The 22,347-nt window shown below is 37.1% G+C and overlaps 2 protein-coding genes across 2 annotated transcripts; one reads left to right on the top strand and one right to left on the bottom strand.

The window, feature by feature from the left end:
• Nucleotides 1-311: 311 nt before the first annotated feature.
• LOC117341403 (putative ATP-dependent DNA helicase Q1) lies at nt 312-791 on the bottom strand. Its single transcript, XM_033903253.1, has one exon. The coding sequence runs from the start codon at nt 789-791 to the stop codon at nt 312-314; it is 480 nt and encodes a 159-aa protein (XP_033759144.1).
• A 1,550-nt stretch (nt 792-2,341) lies between these two features.
• Nucleotides 2,342-7,145, top strand: LOC117341402. The gene is made up of 4 exons (XM_033903252.1): nt 2,342-2,635; nt 3,043-3,246; nt 4,640-4,789; nt 5,003-7,145. The coding sequence occupies exons 1-4, from the start codon at nt 2,387-2,389 to the stop codon at nt 5,246-5,248; spliced, it is 849 nt and encodes a 282-aa protein (XP_033759143.1). The 5' UTR covers nt 2,342-2,386; the 3' UTR covers nt 5,249-7,145.
• The last annotated feature ends 15,202 nt before the right edge of the window (nt 7,146-22,347 follow it).

Raw genomic sequence — 22,347 nt, 5'->3', positions numbered from 1 at the left:
ATAGAGTTAGACTTTCCTTGGGTCACTGTGACCTGTTTTTTGATAGATCTTTATATATCTTTTGAATGATGATGTATAATAAAACACTTTTGGTCGATAAAGCTGTCATTATCATTATTGAATGGAAGTAATAAATATTATATTGTGAAACATTTTCATTTGAATTATCTTTAAAACAAAGAGTTTTAGGTCATTTGACCCTCTTGTTATCAATACAAAGCCTTCAGAATTTTGCTGCATATACATGTATTTACAATTCAATTAACTCTTCATCAAAATCTAAGTTCTCCCGATCAGCATGGTCCGACTCGTTAGGTGTCACTGTCACTCTCTTCTTGCTGATCATGGTCATCTAAAGGTGAGAAATGAAGCAGCTTCTCCAGTGGAGATACACAGCAGCTGTTACATTTACAAAAGTTAGCACAAATGTCACAACAAGTGTGCAAGTTTGTCTGTTTTTCTATCTTGTTCATGTGTTTGGCGGATGCAAATTTATCCATTATGGACAATCTCCTACAGGAATTTGATCTGATAACTTGCTTTACATCATCGTCAATATTTCTTGTCTGGTACCTGTTGTACATTATCAGTGCCACTGAATTAGTTCCATCCCTTCCTGCCCTCCCGGTTTCCTGGAGAAAATCCACAATGGAATATGGGGGTCCATACAAGATGTTGTTTTGACATGCTGACACATCTACACCCATTCCCAGAGCACTTGTGGAAATTACTACCCGCAAATCACTGTCAACCGATAGTTTAGAAACTATTTCTTTCTTCTTATCCTCCATCGTTTCAGAATGAAACATTTCTACATATTTCACTAAATCTGGTACTCGGTGACAAGGAAATGATACAGGTGACCAACATCTTTAATTGAATTGCAATATATTTAAGTCCTTGGAAATGTTTCCATCAAATTACCTAAACCTTCCAATAGCCACAGCATAGCACATTCAATGCTTGGATCAACCTGATGTACCACATATTTGATATTTTTTTTCTATTTGGCGACACAGTAATAAAATGTTTCAGTCATCCATGCCAAGCACTGAAGCTACCCTGGTTTGTATTTGTTTCGTGCATGTTGCACTCAAAGCCAGCATTGCTGCTTCGGGGAATAACGAACGTAGTTCACCAACATGCCTAAACCACTTGCGAAAGGTGTTTCTTTCTTCATCTTTCTCCAAGCCACCCCTGCATAATACAAATACACTCAATGTACACTGTTAATTGAATGGGACATATTTATGTCTATAAAATAATGATCGAATTATATATGCTATGTCAATAGTTTCCTGTAAGTTTTGTTGATTATAAACATCTAATACATTTAGAGTCATTTTATACACCACTACCAATATTATATTCGTTGGTGGTTGAACATTTATGATTCCAATTTCCTTCAAATTAATACAATTGAGCAAGTTTTATTTAATATGGGATTCAAAAATGACAATACAATTAATATGTCACTGGAATTGGAATACAAAATCTTACCAAGTTGCTATAGTATGAAACTCATCAACAACTATCAGAGATATCTAGCTGCTTGATTGCTTCCCGCCAGGCCTTATCTCCAGCTGCAGTCTCTGGTGAAGCGAATATAAGATCAATCTTCCAATATTTGATAAGGGAATCTGTGCAATGGTCACTTCCTGAAATGTCATATATTCGTTATATTTGCATGTTGTATTCTAATGAATTGTGTTCATAGTTAAAAACGGAGAAATATAATGATTTGGCATATGTTAGGAAGTTTTTTTAAGTACAACCACTGCATTCCAATATCAAAAATATAAAAATGTCACATTGAATTTTCCAGTCACGGAATTCGAAGTTTAACTGATGCTGTGACGAAAATATTAGTTTTACATTCATAGTTGTTAAAATTCAACAAATTTACCTGCATAAGCTGTGGTAATGCAATTCAGATTGGCCAATCGTTTCACTTGATCTTCCATCAAAGAAACCAACGGGCAGCACAAATTTTCTCCGTGTCTCTTGATGGGTACAAACGTCTTATGATAGGTAAAAACGTCTGATACGGCAGCGATTTTCCATAACCTGTCGGAAGAACAGCTAACTATGCAGTCTTTGCCTTTCAAAATCGTATCCAAAATCTCTCTCTGCTCTTTCTTCATTTTGTTTACGTTGAACAGTTTCAAAACCTCCCGAATTTCATCCTTCCTCGCTTCGCTCCGCCGCCATGTTAACATTCGTCAACCAACCGCCGTTTAAAAGGAACGTTTTGATTGGTTGTTGATTTTCGAGTTATGGAAATGATAAAGGTCATCTGCACATGACCTCCCGTTGATCGCTGTCAGATCCTCAACACGATAGTATTAGGATCTGTATTTTAATCAGATTGGTCAATAAGCTTAACATGCTGCAAACAGGATTGAGCTTCAAGTTCCACAACATGGTGGCTAAGGGCGATAAGGAATATTGGATCACCAGCAATTCAACTTTGGCATATTCTGCAACAGTGGAAACATCCTTAACTGATTCGTGTGAACTTCAACTACCACAGAAAATAGCTCCAGAGGGGGAGAACAAGACTTTGGCCTCCCCAGACAAGTCAAATGTGCTTTGCAAAGTAGTACAGGTATGTATACATAGAATTTTTAAAAATGTATAAGAACTCATGTATTGCAGTGGCATATTATAATTTTTATTACATGTATTAACTTCATACTTTGTTGTAATGCTCACCCACACGCAAACATATGGAGATTAAATATAATTTCATTACGAAAGTTCCATCTAAATAATTAAAATGTAAATGTATGATACACATAAAAGTGTCAAGTAGTTAACAGTACTTGCAATTTACGTGTCTACTGTCGTTATTGCTACTTGACAATTATCTATTTCTAGTAATACGCATCCAACTGACATTTGCTTGTTAGGATCCAGTACCTATATTGGATTATACCGTCGTTATTACTTACTAGACCCTATACACATGTGTTGAATCAATGTTTTTTTATATATTACAATCATGGAAAAAAAATGCTTTCATGTCTTATCATACTTCAGGGTTCTCCATTGAACTATCGCCAAGGTGGGTCTTTGCCTGTGCGAGCTCTGATTTTGAAGGACAGTCAGACCACTGCCAAAGTCTGTTTGTTTTGGGAAATGCAGAAATGCAGTTTGAAGAAGGAAATATGGTCAACGTTTCAGCTGTTTACCCCCAAAAATATCTTAACAGGAATCAGCTTACCACCTAGCCCATTTCAACCTGTCAGATAAAGGGGTTTATATATGTACTAAATGAGGCAGTGTATGATAAAACAAGAGGCCCATGGGCCTTAACGGTCATCTGATTTTTGAAATATTTCAGTAAATTTGAATGAAAGAATGAATTTCAAAACAAATAAAACAAATGATAGTCAAAAATGTGATTTCCCTATAACTATAGTAAAGTTTATCCCCTCCCATGGGGCAAACGCAAGACCCCAGGGCTAGGAAATTCACAATTATGGTAAAGCACCTTAAGACCCTTCGATCTGTGAAGAGTATTTAATTCTACCTTATTTGGGCTGTAAGAAGAAGATTTTTAAAATTTCTGTTAATTTGACCCTTTTTGGCCCCGCCCATCAGCCCCTGGGGTCAGTCAGGGCCAACATGTACATACCATCAAACTGTCATCCCAAGCTGATAATGTTAACGAAGTTAGAATGAATTCCAATAAAAATTCAACAAATAATAGTCAAAATTGTGATTGCCCTATATAAACTATAGTAAAGTTTACCCCCTCCCAGGGGCAAACATGAGACCCTAGGGTCATGAAATTCACAATTTTGGTAAAGCACCTTAAGATCCTTCCATCTATGTAGAGTATTTGATTCTACCATATCTGAGAGTAGAGAAGATTTTTGAAATTTTAGTCAATTTGACCCTTTTTGGCCCCGCCCATCAGCCCCTGGGGGTCAACTAGGGCCAACCTGTACATACCATCAAAGTGTCATCCCATGCTGATAATTTGATACAAGTTAGAATGAATTCCAATACAAATCCAACAAATAATAGTCAAAAATGTGATTTCCCTATATAAACTATAGTAAAGTTTACCCCCTCCCCAGGGGCAAACATGAGACCCCAGGGTCACGAATTCACAATTTTGGTAAAGCACCTTAAGACCCTTTCATCTATGAAGAGTGTTTGATTCCACCTTATCTGAGAGTAGAGAAGATTTATGAAGTTTTAGTCAATTTGACCCTTTTTGGCCCCGCCCCTCAGGCCCCTGGGGGGTGGGGACCATATAATTCACAATTTTAGTTCACCCTCAGCCATGGAAGCTTCCTGTAAAATTTCATTGAATTTAGTTCAGCAGTTTTTAAGAAGTTGAAAATGTAAATTGTTTACGACGCACGACGCACGACGCCGGACAAAAGGCGATTGCAATAGGTCAACTGAGACGAAGTCTCAGTTGACCTAAAAACCAACCATGAAAAAACAAACATCATGATACTGAACAACCAACTATAAATTTTCACTGTTACAATATACCGATCACTTTCTTTGAATAGTATTTCTTTCTACTGAAATCATGTTTGTTTATTTTTTGTTTACAGTATGCTTTAATTTTGTCTGCTTATTCATTACTGTCTGACAAGTGTATGTTCTCCTCCAGTTTACAGCTGATGATCCTACAATATTTGTGCAGGGGCAAGATGCATCCCCATACCTGTCAGATCCAGACTTTGAAGATCTTGAATCATTGACGATATCATACCGACAGATTTCACAGACTTCGACGTCTACAAATGCTGCGAAGTTAAAGGTATCACACTTTTTTTAAGGATTTTGTAGTTTTTTTAATGAGCAATGTAGTAATTCATTGCACAGAAAAAGAAATGAATACAAAATTGTGGGGGGGGGGGGGGGGGGGGGGGGGGAAACAAAAAAATAAGTTACTTATAAATTGTATTTCATGACTATTTATAAAGGTTGAATGAATATGTAATACAGCTATTAGCTATTTGTGTGTTAATTTTTTCAGCTTGCAGGCAAAAAAAAGATGGTTGACAATCAATGCCCTGTATGCAAAGCCACAACTACAAATCGCAAGTCGTACCGCATCGCCTTTCTTTACTCGACTGAAAAGGCAAAAGGCAAAAAGATTACACTGTTCAAATCAACTATTGAGAAGATACTGAATATTGAACTGGACCCAGAGGAACAGAAAAGCAGTCTGATATCTGCTGTGGTAGGCAAACTACCAATTCCAATTGTTATTTAGATTTCATTCACATTCAATGAAATTACTTATATATGTCTTCATAGTTTATCGGTCACTATAAAGAATTTTCGAAATATGCGTGTTCTGTTGTATGGTGTATTGGTGTTTTACGTATAGTGATCTCTTTGTATGCCCGGAGTGTTGCTGTGCCATATGTGCCGGAAATTATCACTGCATAGTTGGAATGTGTGTGATAATTATTATACAGGGCTATGTGCGTGTGTGGTTGTGTGCCAATGTGTGAGCGGATGTGCGGGTGGTGTTGTGTACTGGTGTGGTAATCATTGTGCCGAGAAGTGTGGGTTACAGGGGAAAAGAAAAAAGGGAAAAACATTTTCAACATTTATTTGATTAAAAAGGTAACATGTATATATTCCGTTAAGTAAGTGATAACGAATCCAATTTAGGTAGTGAATCATAACAAGAAAATGTGTGTAATTGTTTATTGTTTCATTAATTCTCATATATTGACACGGCCGAAGATTGCAGCAGTGATCTAGAAGATCCAGCAGTTATAGAGGTATTGTTCTCTTGTATTTAAAGTAATTAATGTCGTGGATTAATCATTAGCATACAGGCGATAAGACATAAATTTACGTTATTACGAATATATATCGCGCTCAAATAAATGATATACTTGATATACTTTGCATTTTTAGATCACCTGACGCGAAGGGCCGGTGACCTTATGCCATGGTGTGCCGTCCGTCGTCCGTCCGTCTGTCCGTCCATCCATCCGTCAGTCGCCCGTCAACATTTGTTTTAAATCGCGACTTGTCAATACTAAATCGATTTTAGCTAATTTTGGTCTGAAAGATCCATGGGGGAAGGGGAACAGATTTTGCATTAATGACGATTCTGACGCCCAAGGGGCAGAGGGTCGGGGATTATAGGGGAACTAGAGGTAATTTCTTACTTATAAATCGCTACTTGACAAAGTTTTTGATGGATTTGTACCCGATTAATCAGAAACATCCTTGAGGGAAAAGGAACAGTTTTTGAATAAATGATGACTCTGACCCCAAGGGGCCTGATAGAGGACACAGAAGCAAATCCTTTAAATCGCTACCGGTCATATAGTTCTGAATGGATTCGGTAACATTCATAGGGGAAGGGAGAACAAATGGTGACACTGATCAAAATATTTTTGCAAAGCTAACTGAAATATCCATGTGATCGATGCAGGCCCTCTGGGCCTCTTTTTTTTTTAAATTGCCCTTTGTTTTGTAAATATTATTTTAGCTAATCAGTATTTATCTTAAATTTTGAAGATGGAGGACCAAAGCTTTCTGGACGAGATGGCGTCTTTTGATAAGGTATTTACTTCATACATATGCTATTGCTGCATTTTCTGTAGTAAGACTTCTCATACAACCGTTGAGGACGAATCATTCTATATCAGCATCAAGCGTAAAATGCAGAACTTAGTGAATGATTATAAACAATCGTCACACATTTCTATGTGCTACACACCATGTACTTTCTACATTTGGTTTGGTTTATTTTGTTTAACGTCCTATTAACAGCTAATGTTAACCTTCACACCATATAAACTTTTTTGTTGGTAAGATATTAAAAAAGATCTCTGCATTTTTGTAGTTGATGAACAAGGAAAAAGAACGAAAGGCGGTTAGTATTGATGGCATTTTTTACACCTAATAGGACACGCTTGTCTAAGATGATTTTGTCTGTGACTATAATTCTCAACAGTTAAATTCTTTGTTAACTTATTGTAATATTTCTAAAGATTTATTCCAAAATAATAAAAATATCTAATTTATAAATGCATTTTATTGAAGATGGCAGAAGGTATTGAAATAGAGATGACAGGAGAAAACACTAAACTGGTCTCCGTCGTCAATTCAGCCTATGGAGGGGATGTCGTTCGAGACGCTGTCTCAGTGTGATGATTCCCTGAAGGTACCAGCATTACCCTATTACTAGTAACTAAACTACAAAAAATGTATTTATATAAGACAAATGCACATCAGCATAACAAAACATCATACTTAAGATGTGTTCTATTTGCATTTTTCATGTGAAGAGTATTTCAAAATATTTCAGATGAAATAAGAAGGAATGTCGACCATATACAAATGCTAACTCCAACAATTGTTATATTTTTGTCTTTTCACAGAGTGTTTACACATGGCTATGCTGCGATGTTGACGCTGACATTCTGCCTCCAAAATTTAGACTTGACTGTCTAAATGAATTCACTTGCATTGATGATAACTGTCAACACAGGTATCCTCTCACTGCTGAAACTGCATACAGGAGCAGGATAGAAACTCTACCTGAAACATTATGCATTGTGGAAGAGGAACTACCGACAAAATGTATCTATGTTTATTTAACTTGTGTTACATATATTTTAATTAACATATATATATAAGACTAAATAAATAAATTAAGCACTGAACTACCTTCTTTTTTTAATTTTCACAATATTGCCAGCAATTGAATCAATGGAAATTTATGTATACATCAGTTTTTAAATATGCCATAACTGTAACAATGCATTTATGAATGTACATTATTTGTACGTTAACAATCAGCTTTGCACCTTTATGATTGTTTTCCTTCTTCCCCGCTTGACTATTTGTTTAATTGGTTTATTTTGTTTAACGTCCTATTAACAGCTAAGGTCATTTAAGGACGGCCTCCCGTGCGTGCGACATGTATGAGTGTGTTTAAATTAAACCTATTTTACATTTACAAATTTAAATAGTATTCATTTTCTTTTTCAGGAATACACTGGAAAAGACACGTTGACCTTGTATGATGATGTTTATATATCAACAAAATGACCGATTTTTTTTGCAATGGAACGGCGTCCGTCGTCCGTCCGTTTACTTTAAATCGCTACTAGTCATAACCTCACCCCCGTGAAAAGTAGGGGCGGAGCGCAATAGGGGAAATTCGATAAATGGCGATTTAGTATGAAACATCCTTTGGTGAAATTGAAGCATTTTTGTCTGCCACTAAGAGCCTAAGGGGAGGGGCTAATATGGCAAATTTTGTAAATTATAGTAAATTCTTGAAGCCATTTTTCTTCTGTATCGGTTTGCCATAATCACTACAATAACTAGGTGAGCGATACAGGCCCCCTTGGCCTCTTGTTAAAACGATATTTCTTTATCTTAATTAGTAGATTCCACAGCTTCATAGTTATGCCCATTCAAAATCGAGCCTGATCTAGTAAATAAAATGTCCGACAGATGGCCATGTTGGATACCGACGATTGAAAGATATGTCTTAATTCCATATGGAAGACTATTTAAATCCTACTTGTGTCCACTTGCGAATCTGTAATTTAGAGTATGATCGGGTGAACTAAATGGCAGACAGACATTCATCGTTGATGCTAAGGCATACATTGTGTTATCATAACATGCAACCATCTTGGAGATTAACAATTGAAACGAGTTCTCAAAAACCTCTTAATATATGTTATAGGTTAGGTCCTAGATATAACCATGTATTTGTAGTCTGGTGAAGAAAATGAAGAAAACATGATCACATGTTCTGAAATACTGTATAGTTGTTTAATTTCGCGGGGTGAAAATTTCGCGTTTTTCTGTTCAGGACTATTTCGCGGGGATAAAATTTCGCGTTTTAATATTTTATGTGACTTTTAATACCATATAGGGAAATAGTAGAAATTATACTTACGATGTACACATTTTATGCGACTCTAATATGATATCGTGAAACAGTTGAAACTACATGTATACTTACGATGTACATGTTCTGCTTAACAATATGCTTTAAATAAAGATTGTTTATTATTCATTGTCATAGTTGTCATTTATCACAAGGTGAAAAATATTCACGGGTATTTAATTTCGCGGACATTACCTTGACCGCGAATATAGCGAAATTAAATCCCCCGTGAATAAAAGCAACTATACAGTAAATGAAAACTTGAAACTCAGTAAAATGTGTTAGTGATGTTTGTTCCTATGCATATGCAGGCAGAGACAAGGAAATACGAAACGAAAACGCATTATGCGTCTTTGATAAAACAGAATTTCACCATGACCACATGATAATAACATCATAATGTGGACTAGGGTATGCTGATGGTTCAGCAATTTGTTTTGAAACCTGTAAGTACTGCTGCATGGTTGCGATAACTCGTAAATTATCATTTTTAATCGGGTTGTCTTCATTTGTGGTCTTCTGACCTAAGGCCGGGATGCCGAATAGTCATCGTGCCTTGTCCGTTGTTGCCCGCCATGGTTTTTCGCATTTCTAACTTCTTCTCAGGTACCAACAGTGGTATTCAACTCCGACTTGCATAAAATGATCCTGAGTTGGTCATGATCAAGTATCGTTATTTTTCGGGTCGAAATACTAGATTGGTTGCCGTGCTTATGATATTAGCTGTTCTGACGTAATTCCATCCGCTGACACAAACGTACGATGACTTTTGTGAATCTAAATATATTCGAGAAAATACTGTAATTTGATATTAATTGATTATAAGTTCAAGTTCCCTCTTTAAACAAATATATAAATATTTTGCCACTGAAATATTTAGAGGTTCATAGGCTAAGCTGTGGTGTTCACATATAGAAATAGCAGCGGATTTAAAGTCTTCTTCGATATCATTATCAGAATCAGTCTTGTCTCGCAAAAAATTGTATAAATCACTTCTTGTGTCAACGGGATGAGACATGTCTTGCACTCCTGAAAAAAACATATTTTCATGACATTTGTTTCAAATTATATGTAACTGTCATATGCGATAGTGTCACATTTCAAAGTGATATCCTATCTTGCTATTGCTGAAGGGACAATTAAGTTTATATAGTTATTGTATGATATGGCGTTGCATTGTTGTCTTGATTTGCTAACAGATATTTGCGTAAAACGTATATTGCCAAATGGTGTAACCAATTAACATACCAAACATCTCTGGGCTGTGATACAATAAATCAGGTATTCCCGATACCACATCACCGATAGATTGCTTGCGAATTCGATGATGGTTCCACGAATTTTTAGCATCTCTCAATTCGCCTCTTATCAACTCAAGGTAGCAAAACTGAATCAGACACCTTTAAAGCACATTACATGTAAGTATGAATTGATGGAAAATGTGTCAAAAGCTTCACATTACTTCGCATGAAGTTATTTTTATATGTAGTATACATGGTTTTCTGTAATTTGCTTAGTTTCATATTATAAATATATATTCAATTATCAAAAAAGTTATTATAAAATTTTTCATTTTATTTTTACACGTAAATGTACTTTTACATCCAAAGCCATTCAGAAAAAGAAAAACACAGTTACTGAAAACACTAATCTATCCAGAAAACTACATGGACAAGTAAGACTTATAAGTTATGTGAATGAAATCCAAATAACACGCAACACACACACCCACAGAGCCAACAAAAACTCCACACATTTAATCGTGAGTAAGTAAATGTATCATATGATTTAATATATTATATCGCTATCATCCTCTATATATAAGGTAGTTATGTGATCGTACCACGATGTGCGCACGATGTCTGCACGATGTGCGATACGGATCGTGCAGGAAATGTGCGCACGATGGGCGATTGGAACGGTACATGTGCGATAGGTATCGTGGTAGATATAAAATGAGGAATACAGCATCTAATTATTTAAACGTGTGGAACGATTGTAAAAGATATACAACGATTAACATTTTACGAGGCAGCTAATTACCATATTTTTTGGAAATATGTGCGATTATTAGAAAGGAAACTAAATACCGATGTATATTTAAATAAGTTATCTAAATTATTTTAAAGACCTTTATACAATTTGCTCGGACGTCGTCGAGGACACCTCTAGGCCTAGGAAAGTCGAAGATACGGGATATTGTACACCCGAGATGTATAGAATCATCAAGCAGCCGTACACAATGCTGTCAAGCCGCCGTTCAGTTTCGAAAAACTTAAAAAACGATTTTGACGCTATTTTGAATTAACATCAAGAATAATGTATACTCAACGTTAGTGGAGATAATTATGGAAAAGAAACAACACCATAAGCATTGATCTAGCTAGGAATGAAGGTTGAAACTGATTGTGAAGTTGACATACCTAATGTTTCGCCGGTACTAGATGGCATGTTTTACGATCAATATAAAATACGTGGCACCAAGTCGTTATAATTTTTGCTTGAGCTGACCACGGAAATCCTCATGAATTAACTTGTCAAACCTGAGTTCTGTTGGATCTATACAAATATAGTAATTTTCCGAAATCTTACCTCCGGTTAGGCCTGCTGTCACACTCTCCGCTTCAGCTAGTACCAATATCCGGTGTCGCTCCCGCACGGTGCCACACCCCTTTCTTCCCTATTGGTCATGGTTTCAAATCTACCCGTTTACGTTCGCGGTATAAATTGGCGGTAAAAACCGTTGACTCTCACACTCGATTAAGCGCCAAAAACAGTGATACATCATGGAAGGGGAAGCATCATTTGGAGACAAACAAAGTGTGGAGTTCACGAAAGATGGGGAGAAAAAAGTTAAAATTGAGAGCAGGATTAACAATATCCTAACCTTAAGTGTGAATAGCTGGAAAGGGGATATTTATCTTCATTTAAACCGCAAAGGCAGATACCTTCCACTGAAGTGGGAGGAATGGGAGGCATTATCCATTATTATAAATAATGTTGGAGGGATTGTACACCTTTTAAAGGTAAGTCTAAGTACGGAAGTGAGACTGTTTTTTGTTTTGTTTTTAACGTTATTAGCACTTGTCTATTAAAGTATTCTTTTATCAACAGGATCAACAACAGGGCCAACAACTAGGACAACAACAACTGGGACAACATAGGCAACAACTGACGGGACAACAGAGGCAACAACAGCGGGTAAAACATCAACCGGAGCAGCAGATCGCATCAGATTTGTTTGATTATCCCAAATATTTTAACTTAGTTTCTTGAACAGTTACCTGATAGAGCAACAATGACAATGTTTGATGATTCCCAGATATTTTAACTTATTTTTTTTAACTGTTGACTGCTACAGCAACAACCACAACAGTTGATGTTTAGGAAGGTAAATTTGTAAACTTATTATTTTATTAATTTAGATGATGCTAACCATTTATATAATTATCCATAAAGGATAGCTAGGCCACTGAACATTGACATTAGTGTTAACTCCCTCTACTCAATAACTGGACAGTTCTTTTTTTAACAGTCTTAATGTAACATTTGTTAAACTGCATTTTATATAAGGTCAACATTTACAGTAATATCGATGTCTCTTCACATTTAATCATGTATCACAAACGTCTCGTTAGATCTGTCATTGATTTAAACGGAGATGTCATCATAAGAGATAAATCGTACGGTGCTACTAATCTGTGCTTTCTCAGCATTTAATTTGGATGCCACGAAGTCGATATATGTAGAACTGTTATCTACCGTTATCTTTGTAAAGCCATAATGAAACGCTATCCTGAATTCAGAAATGAAGACCGTTTTTTTATAGATAGTATAGTGGGGTTTAACTATGGGAGAGTGCGTTCCCACATGAAGATATCGAGGAGACATCGTTACTACTGTAAAGTAGAAGCTGTGTTTAGTACGTACGAAGAAGAGTCAGTACTAGATCGTATGACGGAATGTAGGAACAATTGAAGAAAACAACTTTTCACTAAAATATTTTATTGAATACATCAATCATAAAACATATATGAAAAACATTAATAACATGATTTCGAAAGAATATTTTCGTTTGGGAAATGATTACGATATCTCTCATACTTCAGAACTATAACCACCACTAACCATTAAACTATCGTACTCTTCAAACCTAACACGAAGTCTCATACTTTCTCAATTTCTTTTTTGAAATGTGAACTTTATATTTAGACCAGCATGTATTCTATGAAAAAACATTTTTCATGTCTGTTTGAACAAATTTCAATTGATACAACTTGAATTTTTCATATACAACAATGGGTATACTATATAGCCTATATGTTATATATAATGATACATACTTTCGAGTCCCGGATATGAGAACCCTTTTCAGTTCCGTGGATTCGAAAACAATATTTAGCTGCTTGAAGGAAATCGATCTATTTTATAGACTTTGATGTATTTTACGTTACTGTCTTTGACGTTCTATTTATATAACAAAGTTCACATAATCTATTCGTACATATACATATTTTACCATTTTTTACCAACTGTTTTTATCATAATGATCTAATATACAATACGAATGCTTTTAAAAATGACAAATTTTATCTGATTTTAACTTTAAAAATAGGAAACGATAGTATATTGTTTGGCCCTAAATGACCCTATTTGTCGATGGGCCGTAAAACATAAACAAACAAACTATATGTTATCTATACATACAGTTGATGTCTCTCTCATACTTCCCCAAGTGCGATCTTTACTCGTAACTTCTCCGGAAGAGCTTATAGGGCTAGGTATTCTGTGAACCATGGACAAGGCAATGCCATTAAAGAACTGTATAGTGGAGGTGGGGCGTCCAACACAGCTGGAAGTACTTTGTCCAAGGACCTGGATAATGAACAGAAAAGTCATTTATACAATACAGCGCGAAGTCAACCATTTATCAAGAAAGACAAGTATATAGATGAGTACATTTTTTTTTCAATCTGATCTATCAGAATTTATAACTTCCATAGCCACTTGGTTGTGTAAAATACCGACAGGTGTATGTATGTAGAGTCAAACTTGGCAATATAAAAATATATGTGCATCTATAAGTCTATCCTACGGAATCGTATACATGTCATCTTTTTTTTTATCTCGTTATCCCATGGTGACTTATGATTTATGCTACCTTGCTTTAACGAGAAAAGTTATAAGGAACTAATGTATTTCGGATGAATTTGAAATAGTCATACATTTTGATTTTAACATACCAATACAATAAACACAATTTTCTAGAAAAAATTCATTATTTCCTTGTATTTACAGGTCAGGAATACAAAAGGAGTATTGTTGATGTCATATATTGGTGAGCTCGTCAGCTATGACGAAATACGACGGAGGGAAGGAATGTTCTCCTTAAAACTAAGAAGCTTCCTATATTTCATTACACGGAAAGGCACACTTGGCAATAGTCAACTTCATGTGAATCTATAATCCTGCGCTATCTAACGGAAGCGTATTCATGTCATCTTTTTTATCCCGTTATAACAAGATTAGGGTAGTATGGTAGCATATACGTGCCATTGTGATTTTCATCTTGTCATACTGATTTAAGTCACTTTGCTTTAACGAGCAAAGTTACAAGGAACTAATATATTTCGAATAGTTTGAAATATTCGTGCATTTAAATTTTAACATACTGATACAATGAAGACGATTTTCTTGATAAAATGTCTTTACTTCCATGTATTTACAGGTCAAGGAATATTTTCAAGAGTATTTTTTGTATCGTATATTAGTGAGCTCGTCAGATATGACGAAATACGTCGGAGGGAAGGAATGTTCTCTTTAAAACTTAGAAGCTTTCTCCATTTCATAACATGGAAAGGCAAAAAATATAGATGAGTCAATCTACACTATACAAGAGGCCCATGGGCCCCTACCGCTCACATGGTTGGGTTTGACAAAATATTCAATAGATAAATAGTCAAGGAAACCATGTCTGATCTAGATCTATAACGGGAGGCACATTTTAGCCATTCGACACAAGTGAAATCAACATAGCTGATGATCTACTATGGACAGGAATTTATTTTCAAGATATCGGGAAATAGAAAGTACTAATTATTTTTAAGCAAAATGTATGCTTTGCGATGACTGAATTATTATGACGATATTAATAATGTCTAGTATGCTAAGATTGCCTGGAATGCTTTTTGTTGTGCAACAGAAAATGTATCCAAGTTTCCATGTGTACATACTTTGCCCCTGATAGGTGGTTGTGTATTAGGATCTGTTATTTCTTTTATTTACATTAGCATTGTACTTGTTATTATGTATAGTGGCACCATTGATATCTAGTGGTTACACTCATGGAATATGTCATGGCAAAACTGAAGGCATGGTCAGGTAAAAGAATTACTTCCCAATTGTTAGGCTGCATGTCTGTCCTTTGAAGATTACAAGCTGCAACCAACGTGAAAGCCTGTCAATTACTACCTTCATGTGAACATGAGACTATTCATCAACCGAGTGTTGCACACTGGAGCCTTCAGTTTTGTCATGACATTTTCCAGGGATATAAAGAGTTAATGTATGTGAGCAAAACTCTTGAATATCAAGGATGTAATATAGTTCATGAACCTGTTGTTAGGTCAAATAATTAAGCGATTATACTATTTTACAGATGACGGTGACGAAATTCTACGAAAGAGAAGAACAAATTCATGTGCTACACGTAAATTGTGGACAGCTTAGGAAGAGGAGGTGACAGAGCTCTTTGGAAAAAAAATATGAAAACAGGGAAAACGCCTGTTACTAAGGGAAAAGTATGGACTTAACTGCAGAAGAAATTGGAAGACTAAAGAAAAAAGTATGCGTATGTTAAAGAAGTAGGTTTCCTGACACTTGGAATTCTGCCATGCTTGGTTTGGTTAATTTTTTTAACGTCCTATTTACTGCTAAGGTCATTTAAGGACGGCCTCCCGTGAGTGCGACATGCATGCGTGTGGTTGGTGTGTATGCTGTATGTTCGTGTTAAGTCTCCTTGTGATAGGCCGGAACTTTTGCCGATGTATAGTGCTACCTCACTGAAGCAAACTCCACCCGGTCACATTATACTGGAAATAGGCGAACCAGTCGCCCCACTCTTAATATGCTGAGCGCTAAAGCAGGAGCAGCAACTACCATTTTCATAGACTCTTGATATGTCTCGGCTAGGGGACAGAACCCAAAGCCTTCCTCACAGCGGCGAACGCTCAACTAAAGGGCAAAAGTGAGGCATTGTCAAGGGCATCTTCGCTAGCCAAGGCTTCTGATTACGTTACACTCCACGAACCCTTGGCGGATATAGTCGTGTTCAAACCGTCGCGCCCTGGAATCCCAGGGCATCCAATCAAATCGCGTTTTACATTCTGGCTTGGTTTCGCAGTAAACAAAAAATGCGGCACCCAGTACAGAGCTACATTGCCGACTATGTCATGGCATTTTACCTAAATACAAAAATCACAATCTTTGGGGGAACATTCGCAGTGTTTGATCAATTCATATAAGTCATTGATCACATATCTCATCGAAATGACACCAAACCTCGATGTGTGTTTGTAAACATCACCGATAAAGTAAATCGGTAACGCTTGTTTTGATTGGTCGAAAATTTCATACGTGAAGGGTGGTAATTTCGAATCACCGCTAGAGGGCCAGAACTGACGCCTATATCTGCCAAGGGTTCGTGGAGTGTAACGTAATCAGAAGCCTTGGCTAGCGAAGATGTGTCAAGGGAGACTTTAGGAAGAAAGTTTTTTAGAAAGCATATTCCAGTTATATTAAAGCGAATTATTTGGACTGCATAAGAATAGAAAGTCTATTTTGCATATGACTAAGCTACACTTACTTGAAGTATCAATTCATTCATTCATCCCTTTCAAAATACACATACGCACTCACCACACACATGCATGTCGCATGCACAGGAGGCCGTCCTTAAATGACCTTAGATGTTAATAGGATGTTAAACTAAATAAACCAAACCAAACCAAATCATCCCTTTCATTGCATTGGCCGTTCGTCGTCCATCATTAAGCAATTCTTGTTACTGCTTTATTTTCTGACGAAATTCTAGATGAATTTTTCTTCATTTCATGACATCGATCCCTCTTGGTCATTAGATCTGCACATTACATTTTGTGACTGAATAAAAAAAACTTTTTTTGACAGTTTAAATGTGTTACTGCTTTTTAAATACTGAGAAGATCTTCCCTTGATTCTTTGTCCTTATTTGTTGATACATTGGTTTATGGTTTATTTTGTTTAACGTCATATTAACAGCTAAGGTCATTTAAGGACGGTCTCCCGTGTGTGCGACATGCATGCGTGTGGTGTGTTTTGGGTTTGGTTTGTTTTGTTTAACGTCCTATTAACATCTTAGGTCATTTAAGGACGGCCTCCCGTGCGTGCCACATGTATGAGTGTGGTGAGTGCGTATGTGTGTTTTGGGAGGCTGCGGTATGTTCGTGTTAAGTCTCCTTGTGATAGGCCGGAACATTTGCCGATTTATAGTGCTACCTCACTAAAGCATACTGCCGAAGTCACCCAGCAGCACACCCCACCCCACCCGGTCACATTATACTGACAACGGGCGAACCAGTCGTCCCACTCCTAATATGCTGAGCGCTAAGCAGGAGCAGCAACTACCATTTTTAAAGACTCTGGTATGTCTCGGCTAGGGGACAAACGAAGACTACCATGATGGGCAGTATGATTCCTCTAGTATCTTCTTTTAAATTAAAGTACAGTTAATTCATTTTTCAACATGTAAAATAATGAAGAATGTTCAGGAAAGGTGGAAAAAAGAAGGGAGGATGATTACTAAGGTATTCAACATACATTTCGTAATGCAAGGTATGGAACTAGGCTATAGCTATGTCCTTATTTGTTCAGATAGTCAATTAGGACAGTCACATTCACAATGACATTACTATTGTAATTTTTTGGATTGTGACTCTTGTTGCAGTCCAAGTGATAATTTTGAATTGCTTATATGCAAACATCGACGTAGATGAAGTTTGCCACATGTTCATGTAGGACTGTCACATTCATAGACTTCTGTTTATCTTATATTATCGCTAAAGACCTATCTAGGGCAGGGAAGAAAACAGTTTTTAAAGATGACATTTTTTTTGCGGGGGAATTGATGGTGTTTGGTTCAGATAACTTTGCGAAGCAAATGCCTTTTGTGCAGACATTGACTTTGTCGTGTATTTTCTTAAGAGTTTGAATCCTGTTATTTTTTGTTTTTATGTTTTTATTGACTAGGAGAAAGTTGCCATCGAAATAAGTTTGATGATGAAAGGACACTATAACATAATGGGGTGATATGTTATAGATTTGGTATATATACGTCTGGAGATGTCCGGAGATAGTATGGTGTATATAGTCCTTATGCAATGTGGTATATACTTTCGTGTATTAATTGCATGTATACAAGGTGTAAGGGAACAAAAGGCCCATGGGGCCTGTATCGCCCACCTGGTTGGATTAGACCGAATATCAAAATAGTGATCATGTTCAATTCGTTTTATTTGTCAATCTCAAACAATGCTATATATAGTTATGGTGTGGGAATCCGTACTGCTTTAAAGAAATAACGAAGTCCATACTTTCTAAGGGTTGGTTTGGTTTATTTAGTTTAACGTCCTATTAACACCTAAGGTCATTTAAGAGGACCACTGAAGACTCCAACACTTCTACATTAATGTCTGGAACTCGATCTTCACCTGTCAAAAAAGATAGAAAAAGAGAGTCCAAGAATGGTGGACAACCATAGCAACAACCTCTCCGTCAAACAGACAGAATCGAGTGGCAGAGTGTCCGGAAAGGACATTGGAAACAGCCATTGTGTCGTTGTCAATCATTTTCAAGGCAGACATTGGGTTCATATTAGAGTATATGAGAAAGGACAGAATAACTCGGCGTATCCTACAAAAATGAAATTGCCCTAGACTTAGAAAAAATGGATGAAACTTATGACATGGTATACCGACGACGTGGATGATGCCATCGAGGGGTACGGCGACAACAGGGACACAGACTTACACCTTCACCTTGGAGCCAATTACTTCGTCAGTGTAAAACAGGGATACCAAGTCGTAAATATCAGATGATGGTTCCTAACAGAAAATGAAGAAAGCATCAAACCCACTCGTAAGGGACATTTCGACAGTGGAAGTCAAGGACAGTATGCTCGTTTTAAAAGACTTAATAGGAGCCGAACTTGATAACGTTAGATTCTATGAATTGGCAGACGACCATCAGAATCAAATGGGGATGCTCCAATGCAGCAATTGTAATCCTAACGGAACTATGTATTGATGAAACGAATGTGGAGAAATGAACAGTATTTTTAAGAGATACCAAATTCATAATGTGTACATTTGTAGTTAATGCTTCATTTGTGGAAGTTTGGTATGGATGTTGTAGGCCTACGAGTGAATGTTATCCACGAGTGAATGTTTCCTACGTGTACATGGTATCCACTGTGTACATTTGTAGTTAATGCTTCATTTGTGGAAGTTTGGTATGGATGTTGTAGGCCTACGAGTGAATGTTTCCTACGTGTGCATGGTATCTACTGTGGGAGAATGCGACATGAGTGTATCGGCTCGAGTCTGTGTATGATTGGACATATTTTTATTACATGTAGGTACCTTCTAACAGGTCTACATTTTTGCCAGGGTATGCCTTACCAGCGGCAATTCTAATAACCTCACCGTAGTCAACCAAACTTTCCCCTTATCTACACTTTCTATTGCGAAACTCCGACTTATACGCTGCCTCCCTTCCAGGGGGATCAAATCTTTCACAGATAATGTTTTACTGACTCAAAACCTACCATATCCCTGGGTTGTAACTCTGAAAGAATCCTCTGAGCAGCTCCTCGCAAACACATAGTAATCTGCTGTGCCTTCTCTACATCAGACCAACAATTCCACACAGAAATCTGTTTGTTTGTTTATGTTTTACGGCCCATCGACAACTAGGGTCATTTAGGGCCAAACAATATACTAACATGTTTTATTTCTAAAGTTAAAATCAGATAAAATTTGTCATTTTTAAAAGCATCCGTGTTGTATATTTAGATCATTTTGATAAAAAAAAGTTGGTTAAAATGGTAAAATATATACATGTACGGATAGATTATGTGAAATAATATGTACGAATAGATTATGTGAACTTTGTTATAAATAGAACGTCAAAGACAGTAACGTAAAAGACATCAAAATCTATAAAATAGATCGATTTCTTTCAAGTAGCTAAAAATTGTTTTCGAATCCACGGAACTGAAATGGGTTTTCATATCCGGGACTCGAAAGTATTTATCACGAATGTGCTTGAAATCGGAACATTCTATTAAAAAATGCTCCACTGTGAATTGAGCATCACATGCATAACACACCGGTGGATCCTCTCGTTTCAAAAGGAACCAGTGATTAGGATATGTGTGCAGGGTACGGAGCCGAAAGAGGACTATTTCCTCTCTACGATCCTTCCGACTTGGTTTTGATGTTTTAAGTTTTGGTTGTACTTTAAAAAGTTTGTTGCTCGTCTCGAGAGACCAGCGTTGCTGCCATTTACTTTGAATGGCAGAACTAATTACAGGTTTGAAATCTGTATATGGTATTTTAATATTTGTTTGTTGCAGATTTAGAGCAAGTTTTGCTTGGCGGTCAACAAGTTCGTTGCCTTTAATTCCGACATGGCTCGGAATCCAAAGTAATATTATTTTGCATTTTTTTAAGATACGAGATATTCGTAAAACAAGGTTTTGTATGAGTATGTTCTTTGGATCTCGTGATTGTAGATTCTGAAGGACGGATAGAGAGTCGGAACAAATTATTGCCTTTCTGATGCGTTGTTCTTCGATATGGCCGAGGGCCAAATCGATGGCACATGCTTCCGCAGAGAAGATAGAGGCACCATCTGGTAAGCGGATTGAAGAGCAATAGTGATCGGAATAGCATGCTGCGGAGACCTTTACTCCATCTTTTGAGCCATCAGTGCTCAAAAAGTCACGAAAACTAGTTATTCCATCATAGGTTTGGGGTTATTTTTCCCCTCCAATTTTATTGAGGCTACTGATGGGGAAGTATTCATCATAATTGAAGTTGGCTGGGATCTAGGTAAAGCTCGATCAGACCACGAAGGAACTGTTACAGCAGCAGCAATACTACTAACTGTGTTTACAAGAGCTGAACTTGAATAAATAGGTGAATACCCTGTAGTAGTCACTGACAGAGAGAATGTAGGACAGCATGGGACCTCGGGATAGGACGACATTGAATCAGCTACCTGATAATCACTATATGATACTCTATGAGAACTGGTAATTGGTGTAGAATACATAGCAGGCCTTACGCCTTCCTCAAAAAGAGACACGCCTAATCGTACTATGAGTCTGTAGTGGACTACCCAACACGTGTGCAGTATTTTCACTTTACGTATGCCTTATCGGGGCCTCATATAGCCCTTGACCCCAAGAAACAGAAACTACACTACCTTCCCTTCTCCCCAATATGCCACGCCCACGGCCTACACCACTAGCAGCTAATATATCGTCATACATGCTAGGGAACGTATAATTACCACCCTCAGAGACGGTATGCCTACCACTATCATCATTTTCAAAGGGAACAGACAGTCTAGGATTACTTGGAGTCTTAGGCATAGCACCTACACCAAAGGTTCTACCTGGAACTCCGTTAATGGCCATAATATAGGTCTACAGTAAATGAATAACTATAACTACACATAATCGGTACAAAAAGGTAAAGGGGTTTGGTTTGGTTTATTTTGTTTAACGTCCTATAAACAGCTAAAGTCATTTAAGGACGGCATCCCGTGCGTGCGACATGAATGCGTGTGGTGAGTGCGTATGTGCCTTTGGGAGGCTGCGGTATGTTCGTGTTAAGTCTCCTTGTGATAGGCCAGAACTTTTGCCGATTTATAGTGCTACCTCACTGAAGTATACTGCCGAAGACACCCAGCCGCACACCCCACCCGGTCACATTATACTGACAACGGGAAATCCGCCCAAAAGTGCGAGTGCATAACAAAGTAAAGCATGAAACACAAACATATACATGAAACACGTGCAGAGAAACAACCCGAAATTGACCCCAAACTTTGCTCACGGCACCATTTGTAGGCGTATCGCCCACCACACCTAACCCAGGTTCTGGCTTGGGGTTTCTGGTGAATGAAAGCAATTTCAAAAAGTTTATTAACAAATAGAATAACCGTTCAACAGGTTACAAATGACACGTACACACGTCGCCCCTTACCTAAGGCCGCCACTGGGACATACACAGAAAGGGGCCAGCACCCGGCTTCTCCCCGACAACAACTTACTAGGACATTACGGACACATACTTGACATTACATACAACTCATCATAGACATGCACA

The sequence above is a fragment of the Pecten maximus genome, chromosome 13 (genome assembly GCF_902652985.1).
Source record: "Pecten maximus chromosome 13, xPecMax1.1, whole genome shotgun sequence".
Taxonomy (NCBI): Eukaryota; Metazoa; Mollusca; class Bivalvia; order Pectinida; family Pectinidae; genus Pecten; species Pecten maximus.
The sequence above is the reverse complement of the archived record's forward strand: the minus strand, read 5'-3'. Positions and strand labels throughout refer to the sequence as shown.